A 19,538-nucleotide genomic window follows, 5' to 3' on the forward strand; every position below is an offset into this window, starting at 1 on the left:
AAGTACTTATTCTTGGAAATCGCTTTGATCCTTTTCTTCTTCGGTAGCATATTTAAGAAAATGTGTGTAATTATTTTACCAGTGTTGGAGGTCCTAGTCAATTTATGTTTTAATCAAGTTGATTTATCTGAGCCTAAAACTATTTAAAATCCATACTTACTTACTTACTTCGCTGGTCGTACAGATCAGTTGTGATCCATGACCTCCCACAGGAGTCGCCTGAAGCTGGTTCTATCGCTGGCTACCACTTGACAATTTCCGATATCAAGTGCACTACTATCTCTATCGACAGCTTCCTTCCAAGAGATCTATAGCTGAGCATATAAGCGATTCTAGGCTATTGATAGGTCAATGCAGTGGTAAACAGTTTTTTGTACCTCGACACACTTCATTTATACGCCACGACCTAAACAGCACACGACATGGCATTTCTTAAAAATATTGTCATCACACAGGTTGCCCAAAACTGTGTTGACGAGTGAAGGATTTCCAAATCTTCCACTCCAACCGAGGCCTTACAGTTTAAAATGAGATCTAGAACCTCTTCTTTGATGACATTACAGTCTTCAAAGGGAGGTTATGAGCGTGAGACAAGTTTCCACTTCATATGATTTTTTGAAAAAGGATCTCCGACCGAGTCTTGAAACTATGTCACTAGATATGGGTTCTATCGATTAGGTACCGATAACTGGACCGGTGTGTTGCAATAATTAGGTACCGAATTTCTAAGCCATTACTCTACTGAGCCACTTAGACTCACTTAAAGTCACTTCGACTAGCTTAATACCACTTCGACTAACTTAATACTACTTGGACTCACTTAAAGCTACTTCGACTCTTTCATAAATTGAGAAACAGTTCATATTTTTACCAAGAAATTGTACATTTATTTAGTCTTCCCATGTTATCTCATCTAGAATTTTAAGCTGATTTCCTAACCAGCACTCTATTTATTACCACATTGAAAAATGCTTCAGACTTAAAAAAATACCCGAATGTCAGTTTAGGTGATAAAAAAAATTCCATAAAATGAGAAAAATCACAATATATCATTAATATAGAAAAGAGTGACATGAATAAATTGTTGTTATGAGTATGTTGAGGAAGAAAAAAAAAATTGAGTATGAAAAAAAAAATTAATTTTTAAGTTTTTGACATCAGAATAAAGGAACGAACGAATGGACGACAGCATATAACATTCATCGCAAAGTGATTAATTATGATGTGAAAATGGACATAAAGAGGAGTAAAAAAAAATGTTGAGGTTTAGACACCTCAAAAAGGTCAATTCCCGACAGAAAAGTCCCATATTAGCAGGGATTGAGAATAAATCCTACAAAATAAAGCTTTCATAATTATTTATTATTTAATGAATGAATATGAGAAGTTGTGTAAATACAAATAAAATTACCATTCGTTCATTTACTTCCTGATTCCATAGCGTGCTTCTACATTTAAGCCTAATGCCCCATGGGGGCATTTCATATTGTACAATAATACACATTTTCTATTGTATAAAGAAGAATTTCCTTTTCACTTATAATTCAAAAAAATTTCCCATCTGACATATATTTGCAAATGATAATTGTTTCCGGACTAGACAACTGAAAGCTCATTAAGTATATAAATAAAATTTATAGCAAAACTTGCTGACTACTCTTTCATTATTTGTGGGGCAGCAACAAAAAAAAATATCCAGTTAAACATTTCAAAAAGTTTTATAGCTAATTAAATTAAGAATATCTCTTCAAAATGTCAATTTTGTAGAGTAGTCAGATGGAATAAAACAGAGTTGGCAGGACTTTGGAGTCCGGACTTTAAAAGTCCGAAAAGTCCCAAAAGTCCGGACTTTGAAAGTCCGGACTCCACTAAAGTCCGGACTTTGAAAGTCCGGACTCCACTAAAGTCCGGACTATGAAAGTCCGGACTTTTGGGACTTTGAGACTTTGACTTTGGGACTTTGGGAATTTTTGGACATTTTTTTTCGGTTACACTGCGTAACCCGAGCTAAAAAATTGAATTTTTTGACATTTTTTTCGGTTACACTGCGTAACCCGAGCTAAAAAATTGATTTTTTTGACATTTTTTTCGGTTACACTGCGTAACCCGAGCTAAAAAATTGAATTTTTTGACATTTTTTTCGGTTACACTGCGTAACCCGAGCTAAAAAATTGAATTTTTTGACATCTTTTTCGGTTACACTGCGTAACATGACTTGAAAAAGTGGTTTTTTGGACTTTGTTACGCGACGGGTTGGACTTTGGACTTTGGACTTTGGACTTTGGACTTTGGACTTTGGACTTTGGACTTTGGACTTTGGACTTTGGACTTTGGACTTTGGACTTTGGACTTTGGACTTTGGACTTTGGACTTTGGACTTTGGACTTTGGACTTTGGACTTTGGACTTTGGACTTTGGACTTTGGACTTTGGACTTTGGACTTTGGACTTTGGACTTTGGACTTTGGACTTTGGACTTTGGACTTTGGACTTTGGACTTTGGACTTTGGACTTTGGACTTTGGACTTTGGACTTTGGACTTTGGACTTTGGACTTTGGACTTTGGACTTTGGACTTTGGACTTTGGACTTTGGACTTTGGACTTTGGACTTTGGACTTTGGACTTTGGACTTTGGACTTTGTTGCGACGGGTTACGCAGTGTAACCGAAAAAAATGTCAAAAAATTCACTTTTTTAGCTCGGGTTACGCAGTGTAACCGAAAAAAATGTCAAAAAATTCACTTTTTTAGCTCGGGTTACGCAGTGTAACCGAAAAAAATGTCAAAAAATTCACTTTTTTAGCTCGGGTTACGCAGTGTAACCGAAAAAAATGTCAAAAAATTCACTTTTTTAGCTCGGGTTACGCAGTGTAACCGAAAAAAATGTCAAAAAATTCACTTTTTTAGCTCGGGTTACGCAGTGTAACCGAAAAAAATGTCAAAAAATTCACTTTTTAGCTCGGGTTACGCAGTGTAACCGAAAAAAATGGCAAACTAGTGTATCGGGTAGAAACCCAATGCGGATATATTCACACCGTCCCATAAAAAGTCTCGCGAATAGGCCAAGCTTCGCTTGGCGAATGTTTGAGGGATCAGGCTCCAGCGGGTAGGCCAAGCTTCGCTTGGCACATGTTTGAGGGATCAAGCTCCAGCGGGTAGGCCAAGCTTCGCTTGGCACATGTTTGAGGGATCAGGCTCCAGCGGGTAGGCCAAGCTTCGCTTGGCACATTTTTGGGGAATCAGGCTCCAGCGGGTAGGACAAGCTTCGCTTGGCACATGTTTGAGGGATCAAGCTCCAGCGGGTAGGCCAAGCTTCGCTTAGCACATGCTTGAGGGATCAAGCTCCAGCGGGTAGGCCAAGCTTCGCTTGGCACATGTTTGAGGGATCAAGCTCCAGCGGGTAGGCCAAGCTTCGCTTGGCACATGTTTGAGGGATCAAGCTCCAGCGGGTAGGCCAAGCTTCGCTTGGCAAATGTTTGAGGAATCAGACTCCAGCGGGTAGGCCAAGCTTCGCTTGGCACATGTTTGGGGAATCAGGCTCCAGCGGGTAGGCCAAGCTTCGCTTGGCACATGTTTGAGGGATCAAGCTCCAGCGGGTAGGCCAAGCTTCGCTTGGCACATGTTTGAGGGATCAGGCTCCAGCGGGTAGGCCAAGCTTCGCTTGGCACATGTTTGAGGAATCAGACTCCAGCGGGTAGGCCAAGCTTCGCTTGGCACATGTTTGAGGAATCAGGCTCCAGCGGGTAGGCCAAGCTTCGCTTGGCACATGTTTGAGGGGTCAAGCTCCAGCGGGTAGGCCAAGCTTCGCTTGGCACATGTTTGAGGGATCAAGCTCCAGCGGGTAGGCCAAGCTTCGCTTGGCAAATGTTTGAGGAATCAGGCTCCAGCGGGTAGACCAAGCTTCGCTTGGCACATGTTTGAGGAATCAGGCTCCAGCGGGTAGGCCAAGCTTCGCTTGGCACATGTTTGAGGGATCAAGCTCCAGCGGGTAGGCCAAGCTTCGCTTGGCACATTTTTGAGGGATCAGGCTCCAGCGGGTAGGCCAAGCTTCGCTTGGCACATGTTTGAGGAATCAGGCTCCAGCGGGTAGGCCAAGCTTCGCTTGGCACATGTTTGAGGGATCAAGCTCCAGCGGGTAGGCCAAGCTTCGCTTGGCACATGTTTGAGGAATCAGACTCCAGCGGGTAGGCCAAGCTTCGCTTGGCACATGTTTGAGGGATCAAGCTCCAGCGGGTAGGCCAAGCGTCGCTTGGCACATGTTTGAGGGATCAAGCTCCAGCGGGTAGGCCAAGCTTAGCTTGGCAAATGTTTGAGGAATCAGACTCCAGCGGGTAGGCCAAGCTTCGCTTGGCACATGTTTGAGGAATCAGGCTCCAGCGGGTAGGCCAAGCTTCGCTTGGCACATGTTTGAGGGATCAAGCTCCAGCGGGTAGGCCAAGCTTCGCTTGGCACATTTTTGAGGGATCAGGCTCCAGCGGGTAGGCCAAGCTTCGCTTGGCACATGTTTGAGGAATCAGGCTCCAGCGGGTAGGCCAAGCTTCGCTTGGCACATGTTTGAGGGATCAAGCTCCAGCGGGTAGGCCAAGCTTCGCTTGGCACATGTTTGAGGGATCAAGCTCCAGCGGGTAGGCCAAGCTTCGCTTGGCACATGTTTGAGGAATCAGACTCCAGCGGGTAGGCCAAGCTTCGCTTGGCACATGCTTGAGGGATCAAGCTCCAGCGGGTAGGCCAAGCTTCGCTTGGCACATGTTTGAGGGATCAAGCTCCAGCGGGTAGGCCAAGCTTCGCTTGGCACATGTTTGAGGGATCAAGCTCCAGCGGGTAGGCCAAGCTTCGCTTGGCAAATGTTTGAGGAATCAGACTCCAGCGGGGAGGCCAAGCTTCGCTTGGCACATGTTTGAGGAATCAGGCTCCAGCGGGTAGGCCAAGCTTCGCTTGGCACATGTTTGAGAGATCAAGCTCCAGCGGGTAGGCCAAGCTTCGCTTGGCAAATGTTTGAGGGGTCAGGCTCCAGTAGGTAGGCCAAGCTTCGCTTGGCACATGTTTGAGGGATCAAGCTCCAGCGGGTAGGCCAAGCTTCGCTTGGCAAATGTTTGAGGAATCAGACTCCAGCGGGTAGGCCAAGCTTCGCTTGGCACATGTTTGAGGAATCAGGCTCCAGCGGGTAGGCCAAGCTTCGCTTGGCACATGTTTGAGGGATCAAGCTCCAGCGGGTAGGCCAAGCTTAGCTTGGCAAATGTTTGAGGAATCAGACTCCAGCGGGTAGGCCAAGCTTCGCTTGGCACATGTTTGAGGGATCAAGCTCCAGCGGGTAGGCCAAGCTTAGCTTGGCAAATGTTTGAGGAATCAGACTCCAGCGGGTAGGCCAAGCTTCGCTTGGCACATGTTTGAGGAATCAGGCTCCAGCGGGTAGGACAAGCTTCGCTTGGCACATGTTTGAGGGATCAAGCTCCAGTGGGTAGGCCAAGCTTCGCTTGGCACATGTTTGAGGGATCAAGCTCCAGCGGGTAGGCCAAGCTTAGCTTGGCAAATGTTTGAGGAATCAGACTCCAGCGGGTAGGCCAAGCTTCGCTTGGCACATGTTTGAGGAATCAGGCTCCAGCGGGTAGGCCAAGCTTCGCTTGGCACATGTTTGAGGGATCAGGCTCCAGCGGGTAGGCCAAGCTTCGCTTGGCACATGTTTGAGGAATCAGGCTCCAGCGGGTAGGCCAAGCTTCGCTTGGCACATGTTTGAGGGATCAGGCTCCAGCGGGTAGGCCAAGCTTCGCTTGGCACATGTTTGAGGGATCAAGCTCCAGCGGGTAGGCCAAGCTTCGCTTGGCACATTTTTGAGGGATCAGGCTCCAGCGGGTAGGCCAAGCTTCGCTTGGCACATGTTTGAGGGATCAAGCTCCAGCGGGTAGGCCAAGCTTCGCTTGGCACATGTTTGAGGGATCAAGCTCCAGCGGGTAGGCCAAGCTTCGCTTGGCACATTTTTGAGGAATCAGGCTCCAGCGGGTAGGCCAAGCTTCGCTTGGCACATGTTTGAGGGATCAAGCTCCAGTGGGTAGGCCAAGCTTCGCTTGGCACATGTTTGAGGGATCAGGCTCCAGCGGGTAGGCCAAGCTTCGCTTGGCACATGTTTGAGGGATCAAGCTCCAGCGGGTAGGCCAAGCTTCGCTTGGCTCATGTTTGAGGGATCAAGCTCCAGCGGGTAGGCCAAGCTTCGCTCGGCACATATTTAATAATTTTCATACAATGTTCAAATTTTCAAAACTCAAAGTAACCATTGATTTTGAAATTTTGTATGGGAAAGTTTTTTGCTTTTTTAGAAGCAACGGCTGTTCCTGCCATGCCCAAAATCTAATCAGTTCTTCCTTGGAATGACACCGATCGAATGCAAAAAACTAGAAGTCTCTACGATGTCTCGTTTTTGAGTTATCGTGTACATTAACTTGCTTGTTTACAGAAAGCGAATTTTTGGATTTTCTCAGCAATGCCTCAACCAATTTCAAATCTGTTTTTTGATTATGATGTGAAATTCCAGGCACAAACATATTGTAATAGAACACAACTTGTCATTATGCTTAGTTTTGTTGGAAAATCCAAAAAACTGGTTTTCCAATCTGAACAAATTCAATACATTCACACGTGAAAACGGTGTGAATATAAAAATTCACTTTTTTAGCTCGGGTTACGCAGTGTAACCGAAAAAAATGTCAAAAAAATCAATTTTTTAGCTCGGGTTACGCAGTGTAACCGAAAAAAATGTCAAAAAATTCACTTTTTTAGCTCGGGTTACGCAGTGTAACCGAAAAAAATGTCAAAAAATTCACTTTTTTAGCTCGGGTTACGCAGTGTAACCGAAAAAAATGTCAAAAAATTCACTTTTTTAGCTCGGGTTACGCAGTGTAACCGAAAAAAATGTCAAAAAATTCACTTTTTTAGCTCGGGTTACGCAGTGTAACCGAAAAAAATGTCAAAAAAATCACTTTTTTAGCTCGGGTTACGCAGTGTAACCGAAAAAAAATATTAAAATACTTTAAAAAAAAAAAAAAAATTTTTGTATGGGACTTTTCGGACTCCCAAAGTCCCAAAGTCCGGACTTTCAAAGTCCGGACTATTCTAAAGTCCGGACTCCACTAAAGTCCGGACTTTGAAAGTCCGGACTCCACTTTTTTTTTTCAAAGTCCGGACTTTGAAAGTCCGGACTTTCAAAGTCCGGACTCCACTTTAAAGTCCTGCCAACTCTGGAATAAAAAAAAAGTTTCCTTCCCTCCATTGGCGAGACAGTAAGTCTCTAGAAAGATTTTAATGATTTTACTGTCACTAAAACTTTTTTTTTTTTTATTTTTATAAATAAAATTTGCTGTCTTAATTAATTAACAGGATAAGACTCAATTAAATTGTTTCAATATAAATTGTTGAAAAGAATTTGAGTTGTAATTTCTTACGATACAACAAGAGATAAAAGATATTGTCTTCAAGATTGCAGGATCTGATGTAAAATGAATAGATTGGTGACAATAATAGAGATTGTTTTCGATATTTATTTTGCAAATTGTAAGTTTATTGTGACCTACATTAAAGTTATTATTGAAAGTTTGTTGGTGTGAAATGTGCAAACTTGCAATTTCATAGGATCTTCATTATTCTAACAGGTCCAATTCCAGCTGTCAATTTCAAGATTCAAAAATAACATTACAAATTTTAAAATTTCAATTCTCGGCTGGACAACTTGATATATTGTGCATTTCCCTACTCAAACATACTTCAAGAGGCCAATTAGACGTTTAATGTCTAGCTTATAACTGGCTCTGTGGTCAAATAATGGCATTTTCTTTGAAACGCTTCTTAAAACATGTCGTTTGTCAACCGTAGGTCTAGTTATTAACTGGACATTATTTTAAATTGTCCTTTTTGGATTCGTCAGCGAAAAGGTTGCTAAATAAATCTCAACAGACTAAAATTGAAATATTGACAAAATATAAGAACCTAATTGCAATTATTGTTAATTTATCTTAACAATATTTTAATAAAATAATTTTCCAACAATCTGCAAATTCAGCAATCTAATCATAATTCATTCATAAAAACTAATAAAACAGTGATTGGCAACCTGTGTGGCGCAGAAAATCTCAAAAATAGAATTTTTGAAATGTTCAGATTTTTTTAGGATTATTTCAAATTGTAGAGCTTGAAATCGACCATAATTTTTTGTGGGAAAGTCCACTAAAGTAAACTCAACTCAATATAAAATTCAAGTCGACTTCGAGATCTGGCTCAAAATAAAGCTAAAATATCAAGTCTTTATTTTAATTTTTAATATTAATTAAAATTAATTTAATACCAATTTAATAAATGTTTTGGGACTTTTGAGAATATTGAGCTAAATGATGAGGTTTATGCTTAATCGTTATATTAAACAAATTTACCACATTGCTGTGCCGCATGGGAATTTTTGTTTGATATGGTTTGCCGCGAAACATTTTCAAAATCCGAGTTGTACCGTAACACAAAAAAGGTTACCCACCACTGTAATAGAATTACTAATAAATTACACAGAATTTTTAATTGCCCCACAAATTGCGGTTTACACAGAAACGTTAAATAAAATATCAATAAATAATTGACTATTAACTATCTGTGGTTAATTGAGAGAATTAAACAGAAAAAAGTGTTCATCAATTAGCAATTTAATATTAATTTTTAAAACTTAAATGCAAATAAATTAATATGTGATTTGGGAAATTTTTAATTAAGTGAATTGTGTATAAAATTTCGAGTGTAGGATACAAAAAATTTGAATATAAATGAAAATTGTTAGATAGATTTTAATTAGTTGCATATTGTCTATAAAATGTTAAGACGCTTCTCATAAGGTTGGGGGTATGTTTTGAGTTTTTAATTAGAAAATTTGGTTTTTTAAAAAATTTAAGATTTTGCAAACATTTTAAATTGATTTTTACTAAAGTTGATTTTTTGATAATTTTTCAACTTAATATTTGGATTCTTAACTCTTGAATACATTTTTAATACAAATACAAACCCTAATAATTCGAATTTAATTTTTAAAATTTAACGTTTTGTTCAAAATGATGAATTCGAGTTCATACAAATCATCCAACCTTAACCAGAGAATTAAATAAATTTACCTAAATTTTTAAGACAAAATTAGAAAGAATTTTTCGGCTTAAACAGATAAAAATTGTAAACAAATAAAAATCTGTAAAAAGCATTGAATTTGTAATAAAAAAAATTAATAGAAAATGAATTTGAGTGAGATAAAAATTTACACATTCAACTAGCAAAAAATAAAATAAAATAAAATAAACATCTTGAAAGATTTATCGATCCAAGAACAACGGTGAATTATTATTTTGGAAAATATATGAAATATTTGCCAACAGGAATTAATAAAAGCTGAATGAAAAAACAAAGTTTGTAATAACCTTATATATATAGTATAGGTTTATGATCATAGTAAATAAAGGTATGATATTATTGTAATAAAAATAAATTACATTTGAAAATGTTTGTGAATTTATTTCATTGAAAATAATGAAAAATAAATCTTAATCCATAAACATTTTACAATTTGTAATTTCATGCTCATTATGTACTGATTTATTGATGAAAAAATAAAGAAAAATAAAGCAAAAAATGAATAAAAATTTAAAAAATTATTTTATTTATTTTTCTTACAGAAATGTTAGTCTGATCGACTCCCCTACACCTACCTCCCCTCTTCTCTCCTAAATAGAGTAATACAGTCTAAAAATGTCAATCAAGCACATGATGCAAATTCCTAGAAAACATTCGTCAATTTTAAACATATCATTTCATTATATATCACTAAAATTAAGATATAAAGGCAATTTATCTCTTCGATTAACATCAAATTCTCGTCACAACCTCAATCCCCAAGAACATTTCCCTTCATTTCCTTCAAACTTCTTTCCATTCATTTTTGTAACAAAATAATATTGTCAAATAGATTTATTATGACATATTATCCATAATAATTTATACAAATACCATTGCCATTCGTGTGATGCTGATGCTTTACGGATCTTTTTAAAGAATTTTCTTTTTCCTTTTCTTTGAATTGAAATTTATTTTCATCTCTCCAAAAATATATAGATGTAAGTATTGATTTATCAATGGTCTTGTCTAACTCAACGACCCCTAATAAATTTTCCAATTTTATTATTCTTCTTCATTTTCGAAATTGTGATTAAGTGACTCAAATTTGAAATGTGTCATTCGTTTTTTAAGGACATGAAGAATGAGCATATATTAAGAATACCTCGAAGTAGACGTCATATGGAGTTGACTTTTTCATACAAAAGTGAGGTCGATTTCGATTTTTGAGATGAAGTTTCATGCACCTCAAGAACTCACTTTTTACTGATTACCTGTATTCAAGTTTATTTGTGAACTATACCCAAAATAAGTATGATGATGATTCCTAACTGCACAAATGAAGAAGGCTTCGTAACCGAGCTTTTAAGACATCGTCATGTGGATGCTTTGCGTCATGTGAATCCCTCAAAGAGGCGGCTTCCAATTTGTGTTAATAAAAGAGGCTTAGTGGACCCTTCTTAATTTGTGTCGTTCGGATAATAAACCATCCAAGTATCCAAATTATCAAACGGGCTTCAAACTATTGAAGTTGATTCCAGCGACATCTTTGAGAAATTTTTGAAAACTTTCTCTAAAATCTTTAGTACTTTTCAGATCTAAACAAGGCAGAACATCAGATGTTCATTTGTTTATCAACTTTATCAGTACTAATAGTGAATTAAGAGTACAAATACTTATCTTTCCACTTGAAATTGCAATAGTAAAGTTATGAAATCAGAGAGTCTCTAACAGTAGTGCTCAGTTAGCTTCATAATTGAAACAATCGTCAAAAACATTAGTGTATTTCGTGAATATTATCAAATATTAGCAAAATTACACGTCAGTGAATTTTTTTCCGGCTTATTTAAAATTTTTGAGTACGGCCGCTTCAGGAACCAATTTTGTTAAATAAAACTTAATTAAGAAGTTCAATTAATTGATTTCAAATATTAGAATTTGTCACATCTGTGTAAATATTGGCAATTTAATTTAAAACGAGTCACAAATTATGACTGATCAACAAAAGAAAATAAACTTTATCGAGAAAACACTTCCAAAGTTGATTCTGGAGAGAAATGAGGAATTTAAGGGTCACACGATTGTCAAATGTACTGCAACACCGAATTCGCAACTTGATGGATTTATGGCAGCTATTTATTCAGTAGAGTTGGTGCTGAAGAATCCAAATGAAGAGTGAGTATTTTAAGTGTTTGTAAACAATGATCCCGATCAGCACAAGTTGGTTTATCGATTCAAAATCAGGCACTAGGCTGGTGTGACTCTGATACTATGCTAGAGTCACGCGGACCTGGGTCTGGATTTTGAATTGATTTTCCCAGAAACCAACCGTCATAGAAATAGCCAAAAATTATTCTCTAGGTCGATTTGACTCTAACCTGAGGCCACAATCTAGCCTGGAGTGAGAGTCACGCTAGCCAAAGACCGGATTTTTGGCTGTTATTTCGCCGTGTTCTAGGAATCGATTTATGCTTTTCTGGAATGCAATAGGTTATTGTTTGCGTTACACCTTGGCAGTAATCGCCGACCGAAATTGCACAGGCCTAACGGTTCATAAGATTTCCATTTTTTGGCGGCACACGGCTCATCATTGTCCTTTAGTAATCATTAATTTAAATTTAATCTGAATTTGTACGTACACGATCCTTTAACAATATTCTAATACGCATATTTGTTATCTTTGTTTTTCTAAATATTTATTTACTAACAGTTTAATTTACTCATATCATAAATGACTGTTAAGTGATCCATTAATAATTTTGCGGACAAGCATATATATGAATATCATAAACGTTTATTGGCATTGATAAATAAAACACTTTAGTCAATTAATTTTGAATATAAGAGATTAGTGATGCCAAAATATATCAATTGATAATTTAATGGTATTTTTATTGAATTTTTTTGAGAATTATTGAGTCGCAATTTACTCAATATACATGTTTATGCTCAAGAACTTACTCAAAATTTATACCTTATTCATTTTTAATCCTTATCATCTTATCAAGAAGTTATCAACAACAATATTATTTTTTTTCTACTTTCAAGAATCGAAAACCACAAAATAATCGTTAAGATTATGAAAGGCGATCATGATTTTCGTGAGAAAACGAGTTCTTTTCTTCAATGTTCGAATGAAATCTACTCATACAGGAATGTAATCTCATACTTTAAAAAGTTCATAACTGAGAATCCAGTAACAACATTTAATCCAGACAAGTGGGTTCCAAGGATTTATTATGCTGACTACAAGGTCTTTGAAGAGTTAAACGACGAAGTTGAGTGTGTATTGGCTTTAGAAAACTTGACGCCACAAGGCTTTCGTTTAGGCCCACGAATTGATTTAGATGCAAAGCATTTGTCCTTGATGGTTGAACATATTGCTTCATATCATGCTGTCTCGTATGCTATGAAAATCAAAAATGATCCAATGTTTGGAGAACTTGCAAGTGGCTTAAATCCATTCGAGTTTCTCTCAGATGATGGAAAAGAGATGCAGTCTTACAATATTCTCTTTAAAATTGGACTTGAGAGAGTTTTTACGCTAGCTGAGAAAACAAAAGAGCTTCATTCAGACACCGTACTCATGGATTCGGTTCGAAAAATTAAGGAGAAAATGTACGAAAGACCTGTTGTGATCATGCAAAAATTATTGGCAAAAGATGATACATTCTGTGTCCTTTTGCATGGAGATTACAATCGTAATAATGTTTTGTTCCGTTATGATAAGCCAGAAGGATTCGATAACCCTCTGGAGCTTAGAATGTTTGATTATCAAGAGACTCGTGTAGCCACTCCAACAATTGATTTAGCATTTTTTATGTATATGAATAATATTCCAACAATTGAAGGCATCTGGGATGAATTATTGGAACTTTATCATCGAACTTATATGAAATGTTTAATCGACATTCTTAAATGTGAAGAGAATGATCCGAGATTACTGCCATACAGCTTCGAAAACTTTATCGATCATTTCACAAAACACGCTTTTTACGGTGTAATGACTTGCTTCCATTTCGTGCCGTTTATGGCGTGCTCAAGTGAAGAGTGTGAACGAATTTCTTATCTTTTCGAGACTGATATGAAAGGTGATGAATTTAGACAAATTTTGCAAGTATGTGGCGGACAAAGTCTCGATGAAAGGCTAATCAATGCGCTCGTCCACAGCCACAAGAAAGGCTACCTCAAAATATTTGATTAAATGAGAGACGCACATTATCCAATTGAATAAATAACTGTTCATGTATTAAAATTTATGAATAAAATTGTTGATTACGAATTTGAGACAACAGAGTATAAATTTCATTCATTCACTGAGACATGTGAACATTAAGGAACCAAAATTGTTTGTTTATTGATTTTTTTGTGACCAAAGCGAATTAGCTCAGTATTCCATTTATGAAATTAGTAATGATTGAAAATTCTCAGCAGTGTGTTTATTTCATACAGTTCTGTACTTGGCGGAGAAGCACAAGACGATTAAATGATTCATAATCCCGCACAAGACTGATGTGACTCTAGCATAGTGCCAGATTTAAACTAAATATAGCATCAAGTCAGTGTTACCACAGCCTGGAGTCAGATTTTTGATTGATTAACATATTTGTGCCATTTGGGTTTGTAGCTGGAATGCTTAAGCCAGCGATAGAATCAGTTTTAAATGCCATCTGATGGAGACTAATGATTACATTTTATTGATCTTTATTGCCAGCAAATTGAGTAAGTAACTAACTTTTCTACTTTGTAAATTTATATTTGAAATAGCATAGTCATCTTAAAATTTAGTTGATTGAAATAAGTACGAAGAATAATAAAATTTGAGGCAACACATTGAGTCAATGACATTCGGATGTACGAAGTAACCTAATGAATTGTTTTGAATATTAACTTCCTTCAAAAACAAAGCTTATGTAAACATGACATGCGACACCACCTATTTTTTATTGTGAAACATGACAAGCGCCATAAAAAATGTCCAAAAACACAATTCTGTAAAATATCTGCTTTAGTCTTTTTTTTATAAAGTAATCTAGAGTATTAACTGTTTTATAAATTATGTCTGCAAAAAAAATCGATTTTATTTATGAAAAGTAATTGCAAGCTTTTTTTATTTACGAATCAGCAATGTAATTTGGGTCAGAATATTGGATGTTTCTTTTTGGAAGCTTCGTAAATTCAGCAATATTTTTTCAAGTCAAATAATACTTATTTAATTGAATGTGTCCATTAATTTAGTATTTTTTGAAAGTCAAATCTAAACAAAGACACAAGACAGTTGTTAATGCATTGTTGAATTGTCTTATTAACGACAAAGTCTCGAAAAGATGAGAAGCCATGGCATTGACACTCTTCATCCGCTTTCATCCGGCCCATACAAATCTTTCATCCGGATGAAATTTTTGTATGGAGATGAAGAATCCTTTCATCCGGATGAAACGTGTGTCAATGCCTTGTGAGAAGCTTCCTGACATTATCGGCAGTTAGTGTTTTAGGCAACCTTTTTTATGTCACTTCGGTGGTAATTCATGACCGAAACATCACACAACATGCGGTTCATAATTCCGCGGTCCAAAGATTGCTTACCACTGTATTTTCAAGACAGCTGTTTCCAACTCATTTGAAGGAAAAAGATTAGATTTGCCACTCGAATAATAAAGTTTAATGGCATTGTTGACTCTATTTGTCTAGGTTTTGGATTAAATTTCTATTCTCCTCTATTTAACCTGTAATTGACTATTGAACAATTACTGTTTTTATCAATTCAATTATTTACAGTTCCTTCCTCGATTCTCCTCAATAGGTACATATTTATCATTTTAAAAATCAATACATAATTACTTTAATCTAAAGAGCTTCACAAACTTTCAGGTAATAAATAATTCAAGATAATTAAACTCTTTTCAAAAGACATTCTCAATTGACTTTATTGAGTATAGAGAAGAAAAAAAAGACTTTTTCATTAAAATATTTACTTTCCTATCAAGTTGGTATTTACTCTCTTCAAAAAAAAAAAACAAGTATTGAATGCATTCGACTCTCAGTTTTTTTATTTTCAGTTTAGTCTAGCATTTTGAAGTGTTCAGACCACATAAAATCGCCGCTTTAAAATGTCAAATGAAGAAGAAAGGAAAATAAATTTCATTCAAAATTGCTTACCGAAATTAATTCAAAGTCATAATGATGAGTTTCGGGATCAAATAATTGTAAGCTGTGATGTCAGAGGAAATGAACAATTGGATGGATTTATGTCGTCACTTTACTTTTTAAACATGAAAATGAAATATGCTGATGGAAGGTAAATTTTAAATCTGAATTTTTGAGTGGAATTATGAGAAGTGTTAAATGAACAAAATAATGTGAGAATTGATTTTAAAGTATTGCGTCTTAAGAAATCATAATTGGATGGTTAATTTGTTAACTATAGCATAAAAATTTGTACCGATTACATCATTCACGAAAAAAAATAAACAGAAAGATTTCGCGTATGTGACCACATTTGTGATAAAAGTTTCGAAGTTTTGTGAGTAATATTGTGATTGAACTTATAAATACTAAGTTTGTTTTGATGATTTGGTGAATTTTTTGGGAAATTTTTAATGTTTTTATGAATTAAAGTTAGAATTTAATGAAGAAGGCGTCCAATAAAAGAAAATGCCCATATTCACCTAAATAAGCATGCTCATGAGTAAACTTAGTCAATATAATTGAGCGTGATTACTTTTGTAAGCATACTCATGGCATTTTTCACAATGTTACAAGTTTGTTTAGAAATTAAACCCGAGTGGACACAGCTAGTCAATATCTAGTATTAGACATGATTCGACTAGCCATTTATCTTGCCAAAAATGTCTTGACAATGTAACAAGACATTAACTAGACTTTAACTAGACATATGGAAAGTTGATTTGTAGAGAAATTTTTATGAAACCATATACTTCACAAGTACAAGCAGAAATCACAGAAAGAAATTTGTATAAAACCATATACTTCACAAGTGCAATCAGAAATCACTTTTATAAGTGCAATTTGTTTCTGCACAGTTTTTTAATATATTTATATGCATTGAATGGTGTACACTTAACGACTTTTGCCAAAGTGCATTAGTTAGTTACAAAGTGACTAGCCAAAATGTTTTTATGACAGCTTCGAACGTGTAATTCTGCTTTTTCCAAAATAATTAAATTAACAAATAAATTCATATCCACACATAATTTTTTTTTTTGTCAAATTCCGTGTACGTTAAACGGTTATGGTTGACTAGACATTAACTAGACATAAGTACTGTACATATGTCTAGTTAAATGGAACGTTCCAAATATGTCATTAGTCGTCCCTATGTCAAGTTCCAAAGGCTAGTTCATTGGTAAGTAACTGGTAGTTCAAAGGCTAGTAAATGTCAAGTATTTAACTAGTTACGTGTCCACTCGGGAAATGCTTCGACATAGATTTTACTAGATTTTCAAGTTTAGAAATGCATTCGGAAGCCGGTTTCTCAGTATTTCACTAAGTTTTTAACATTGCATTTCCTTTTCATATGAGTGTCAGTGATTCAGGTGAGGGAGGGGTCCAAAAGATAACATTTCCCATTACCTAGTAAGTGAACGACCCAACCACATTATAATATTTTATTCCTCAAGAATCCTGACTCCAAAATGATCTTTGGTGACTTTATGAATAAAAATTGATAAATACGTGACTTTTTCATGTCCACAGACAATATTTTTCAAGTTTAACAAAAATATTCTAAAAGTTTTTGAATATTTACGTCTTGATTCAATTTAATTCAAATTCTTGTTTATAAATAGATGCTTTAGAATATTTTATGTGCTGATAGTGGCTGAATAGAATCTTAAGGACAGAAAAAATTGAAAACTTTTTAAATTGAATTCTCGAATTGAAAACTAATAATCTTAATTGAAGCTTAAATGAAGTTTTCCTCTTAAAGTCATGAGTTTTTGTTTACAAACAATTTTTATCGATTATTATCAATTTTGCGATAACTTCTGACTGACAATGGCTTTTGGCCCGTTCATTCATTACGTTAAGCAAATCAATGAATTTTTAATAGGGTTCAATCAAAACTTTAGGCTTGTAGCTTTGGATAAATTATAAGGCACAACCCAAAACTGCCGAATTGTTCATCTAAAATGCAGACGTGCGATTCTTGGTCAATTCATAAATTTTAAACTTTCACTGTAACAAGGTGTTAAAATGTCCATAATTCTCTAGTTTAAGCTGTCAAAATATCATAGACCACACCTCCTCCTTAAAAACCGAACGCAACAAGTAAATGACCCCTTTAATCGTACAAACATATGTCCAATCTGTAGTGACCTATTTTACTTTGCACTATTCAGCAAGATATTCACATCAACACACATGAACTCTCACTTTAAATCAACACAACAAATTTAATCTAATAATCCGAGAGAGTCACAAACTCTCATCATTTTATTTTATCAGAACCATCAAGGTCATTAATATAAAATAGTGAATGATAAGAATTTATGATTGCATTAAGTGAATTGTTTACCGCACTGCCTTAAATTCAAGTTCATCAGACATTTAATGTTGTAATTCTCAATTCGGTTCTCATGTCATTTTTCACATAAATATTCCAATTATTTATTTTTCACAATATTTATGTCGTATTGACGTTCTCAAAGAAACTCATTATCAGCTTTATTAGCTTGATTGTGTCACAATCTTTTGTCTTAATGCTTATTTTTCTTATTTCTCTTTAAAGTGGCACAAAAGTTTACAAGATGATTGTAAAAATAATGAAAGGTGATGAAAATTTCCGCAACGAGACCAATGCTGCTGCCTTATGCCTTAATGAGCTACACATATATCGAGATGTCATTCCATATTTTCAAAAATTTCTAATTGACATAAACATAAAGGCATTCGATCCACATCAATGGGTACCGAAAGTTTACTTTGCTGATGCTAAAATCATTGAGGAACTTGGAGACAATGAAGAGACAATTTTAGTGATGGAAAATTTGACACCAAAGCATTTTCGTATGGGTCCAAGAGTTGATCTTGATGAGAAACATTTGGAGCTAATGGCGAAGTTGATTGCCTCATATCACTCAGTTTCATATGCTATGAGGATCAATCAAGATCCAATGTTGGATAAGCTTGTGAAAGGATTAGTTCCATACTCATTCTTTGCATCTGATGGAAGTGTTTTAGAGGCTCAACAAATGTTTTACAAAAATGGTCTAAAAAGAGTCTTCAACTGCGTCATTAAGGACGTTAAACTTCATTCGAACAAAAAATTCATTCAGGATGTAAAAAATTTGAAAAAAGTCGCATTTGAACATCCAATGAAATTTATGCAAAGCTTTTTAGCTAAGGACGAAGTATTTTCTATAATTCTTCATGGTGACTTTAATCGCAACAATGTACTCTTTCACTACCTTGACCCTGATGGCTATGATGAACCAACTGACATAAGAATGATTGATTTCCAAGAAGTCCGGTACGGAACACCAGCCATTGATATTTCATTCTTCATGTACATGAACATGCCAGGATCACTACGTGAAGAGTATTGGGACAAGCTTCTTAAAATTTACCATAAAACACTGACTGAATGTCTAATGGAAATCCTCAACTGCTACAAAGATGATCCAAGACTCAAACCTTACAATTATGAAAATTTTATTGCTCATTTTAACAGTAATGCTCTTTATGGAGCTTGTGTCGCTATGGTTTTTATTCCAATGATGGCATGTCCAGAAGATGAATGTGCAAGAATATCAGAACTATACGATAGTGACTATTTAAGTAAGGAACTTGAAGAATTGACACTAACTTGTGGTGGACGAAATGTTGACAACAGAATTATTGAAATTTTACAGCATGCAAGCAAAAAAGGATATTTAGACATTTTAAAGTAATTATATTTATGTAGAAAGTATTCGAGTGGACTTTGCATAGCAAATGCTCGAATTAGCTAATATTAAATAAGGATAATTTAAAAAGTTACCCACAATTTTAATGAACATTTATTTCGAATTTGATACTTTTAATAAAAGCTTTTTAATGGAATTTAAAAAATGTTTTTGAATTTTGTACATATTTTAGGAATTATTGCTCATCTGTCAACAACTTTACATCATTTGAAATTTTCAGAACCTTACAAATGTTTTTTCTTTGCTGTTTTGATGTTCTCTCATTGTTTTTTGATGTTTTGTAGAAAACAATGTTTTCAAACAAAAGGATCTTGAACATTGACTGAAGGAGCAATATTTTGACCATAAACAATTTATTTCCTGGGATTGTTGGCTTATTATTGCAGTTTGATATTGTTTTGCCAGGTTTTACCCAAGTTTTGCTTTATTTATTATTTGTTTGTTGCATACAAATTGGGGTATTTTGCTGTTAGTTTGATATTGCCTTCTTA

The 19,538-nt window shown here is 35.7% G+C and overlaps 2 protein-coding genes across 3 annotated transcripts; both read left to right on the plus strand.

Annotated features, from left to right (window-relative positions):
- The first annotated feature begins 10,725 nt into the window (after nt 1–10,725).
- On the plus strand, nt 10,726–13,413 carry LOC139096784 (uncharacterized). Of its 2 annotated transcripts, none has more exons than XM_070648531.1 (2): nt 10,726–11,296; nt 12,170–13,413. In XM_070648531.1, the coding sequence occupies exons 1-2, from the start codon at nt 11,112–11,114 to the stop codon at nt 13,323–13,325; spliced, it is 1,341 nt and encodes a 446-aa protein (XP_070504632.1). In that variant the 5' UTR covers nt 10,726–11,111; the 3' UTR covers nt 13,326–13,413. The 2 variants fall into 2 exon arrangements, with proteins under 2 accessions (XP_070504632.1, XP_070504633.1); XM_070648532.1 differs by lacking the exon at nt 10,726–11,296 and adding an exon at nt 11,589–11,721.
- A 1,767-nt stretch (nt 13,414–15,180) lies between these two features.
- LOC139096801 (uncharacterized) lies at nt 15,181–19,127 on the plus strand. The gene is made up of 2 exons (XM_070648557.1): nt 15,181–15,419; nt 17,871–19,127. Exons 1-2 carry the CDS (start codon nt 15,232–15,234, stop codon nt 19,030–19,032), a joined length of 1,350 nt encoding a protein of 449 aa, XP_070504658.1. The 5' UTR covers nt 15,181–15,231; the 3' UTR covers nt 19,033–19,127.
- The last annotated feature ends 411 nt before the right edge of the window (nt 19,128–19,538 follow it).

The sequence above is a fragment of the Chironomus tepperi genome, unplaced genomic scaffold (genome assembly GCF_022539635.2).
Source record: "Chironomus tepperi strain 1889 unplaced genomic scaffold, CSIRO-AGI_Ctep_v1 contig_406, whole genome shotgun sequence".
Classification (NCBI taxonomy): Eukaryota; Metazoa; Arthropoda; class Insecta; order Diptera; family Chironomidae; genus Chironomus; species Chironomus tepperi.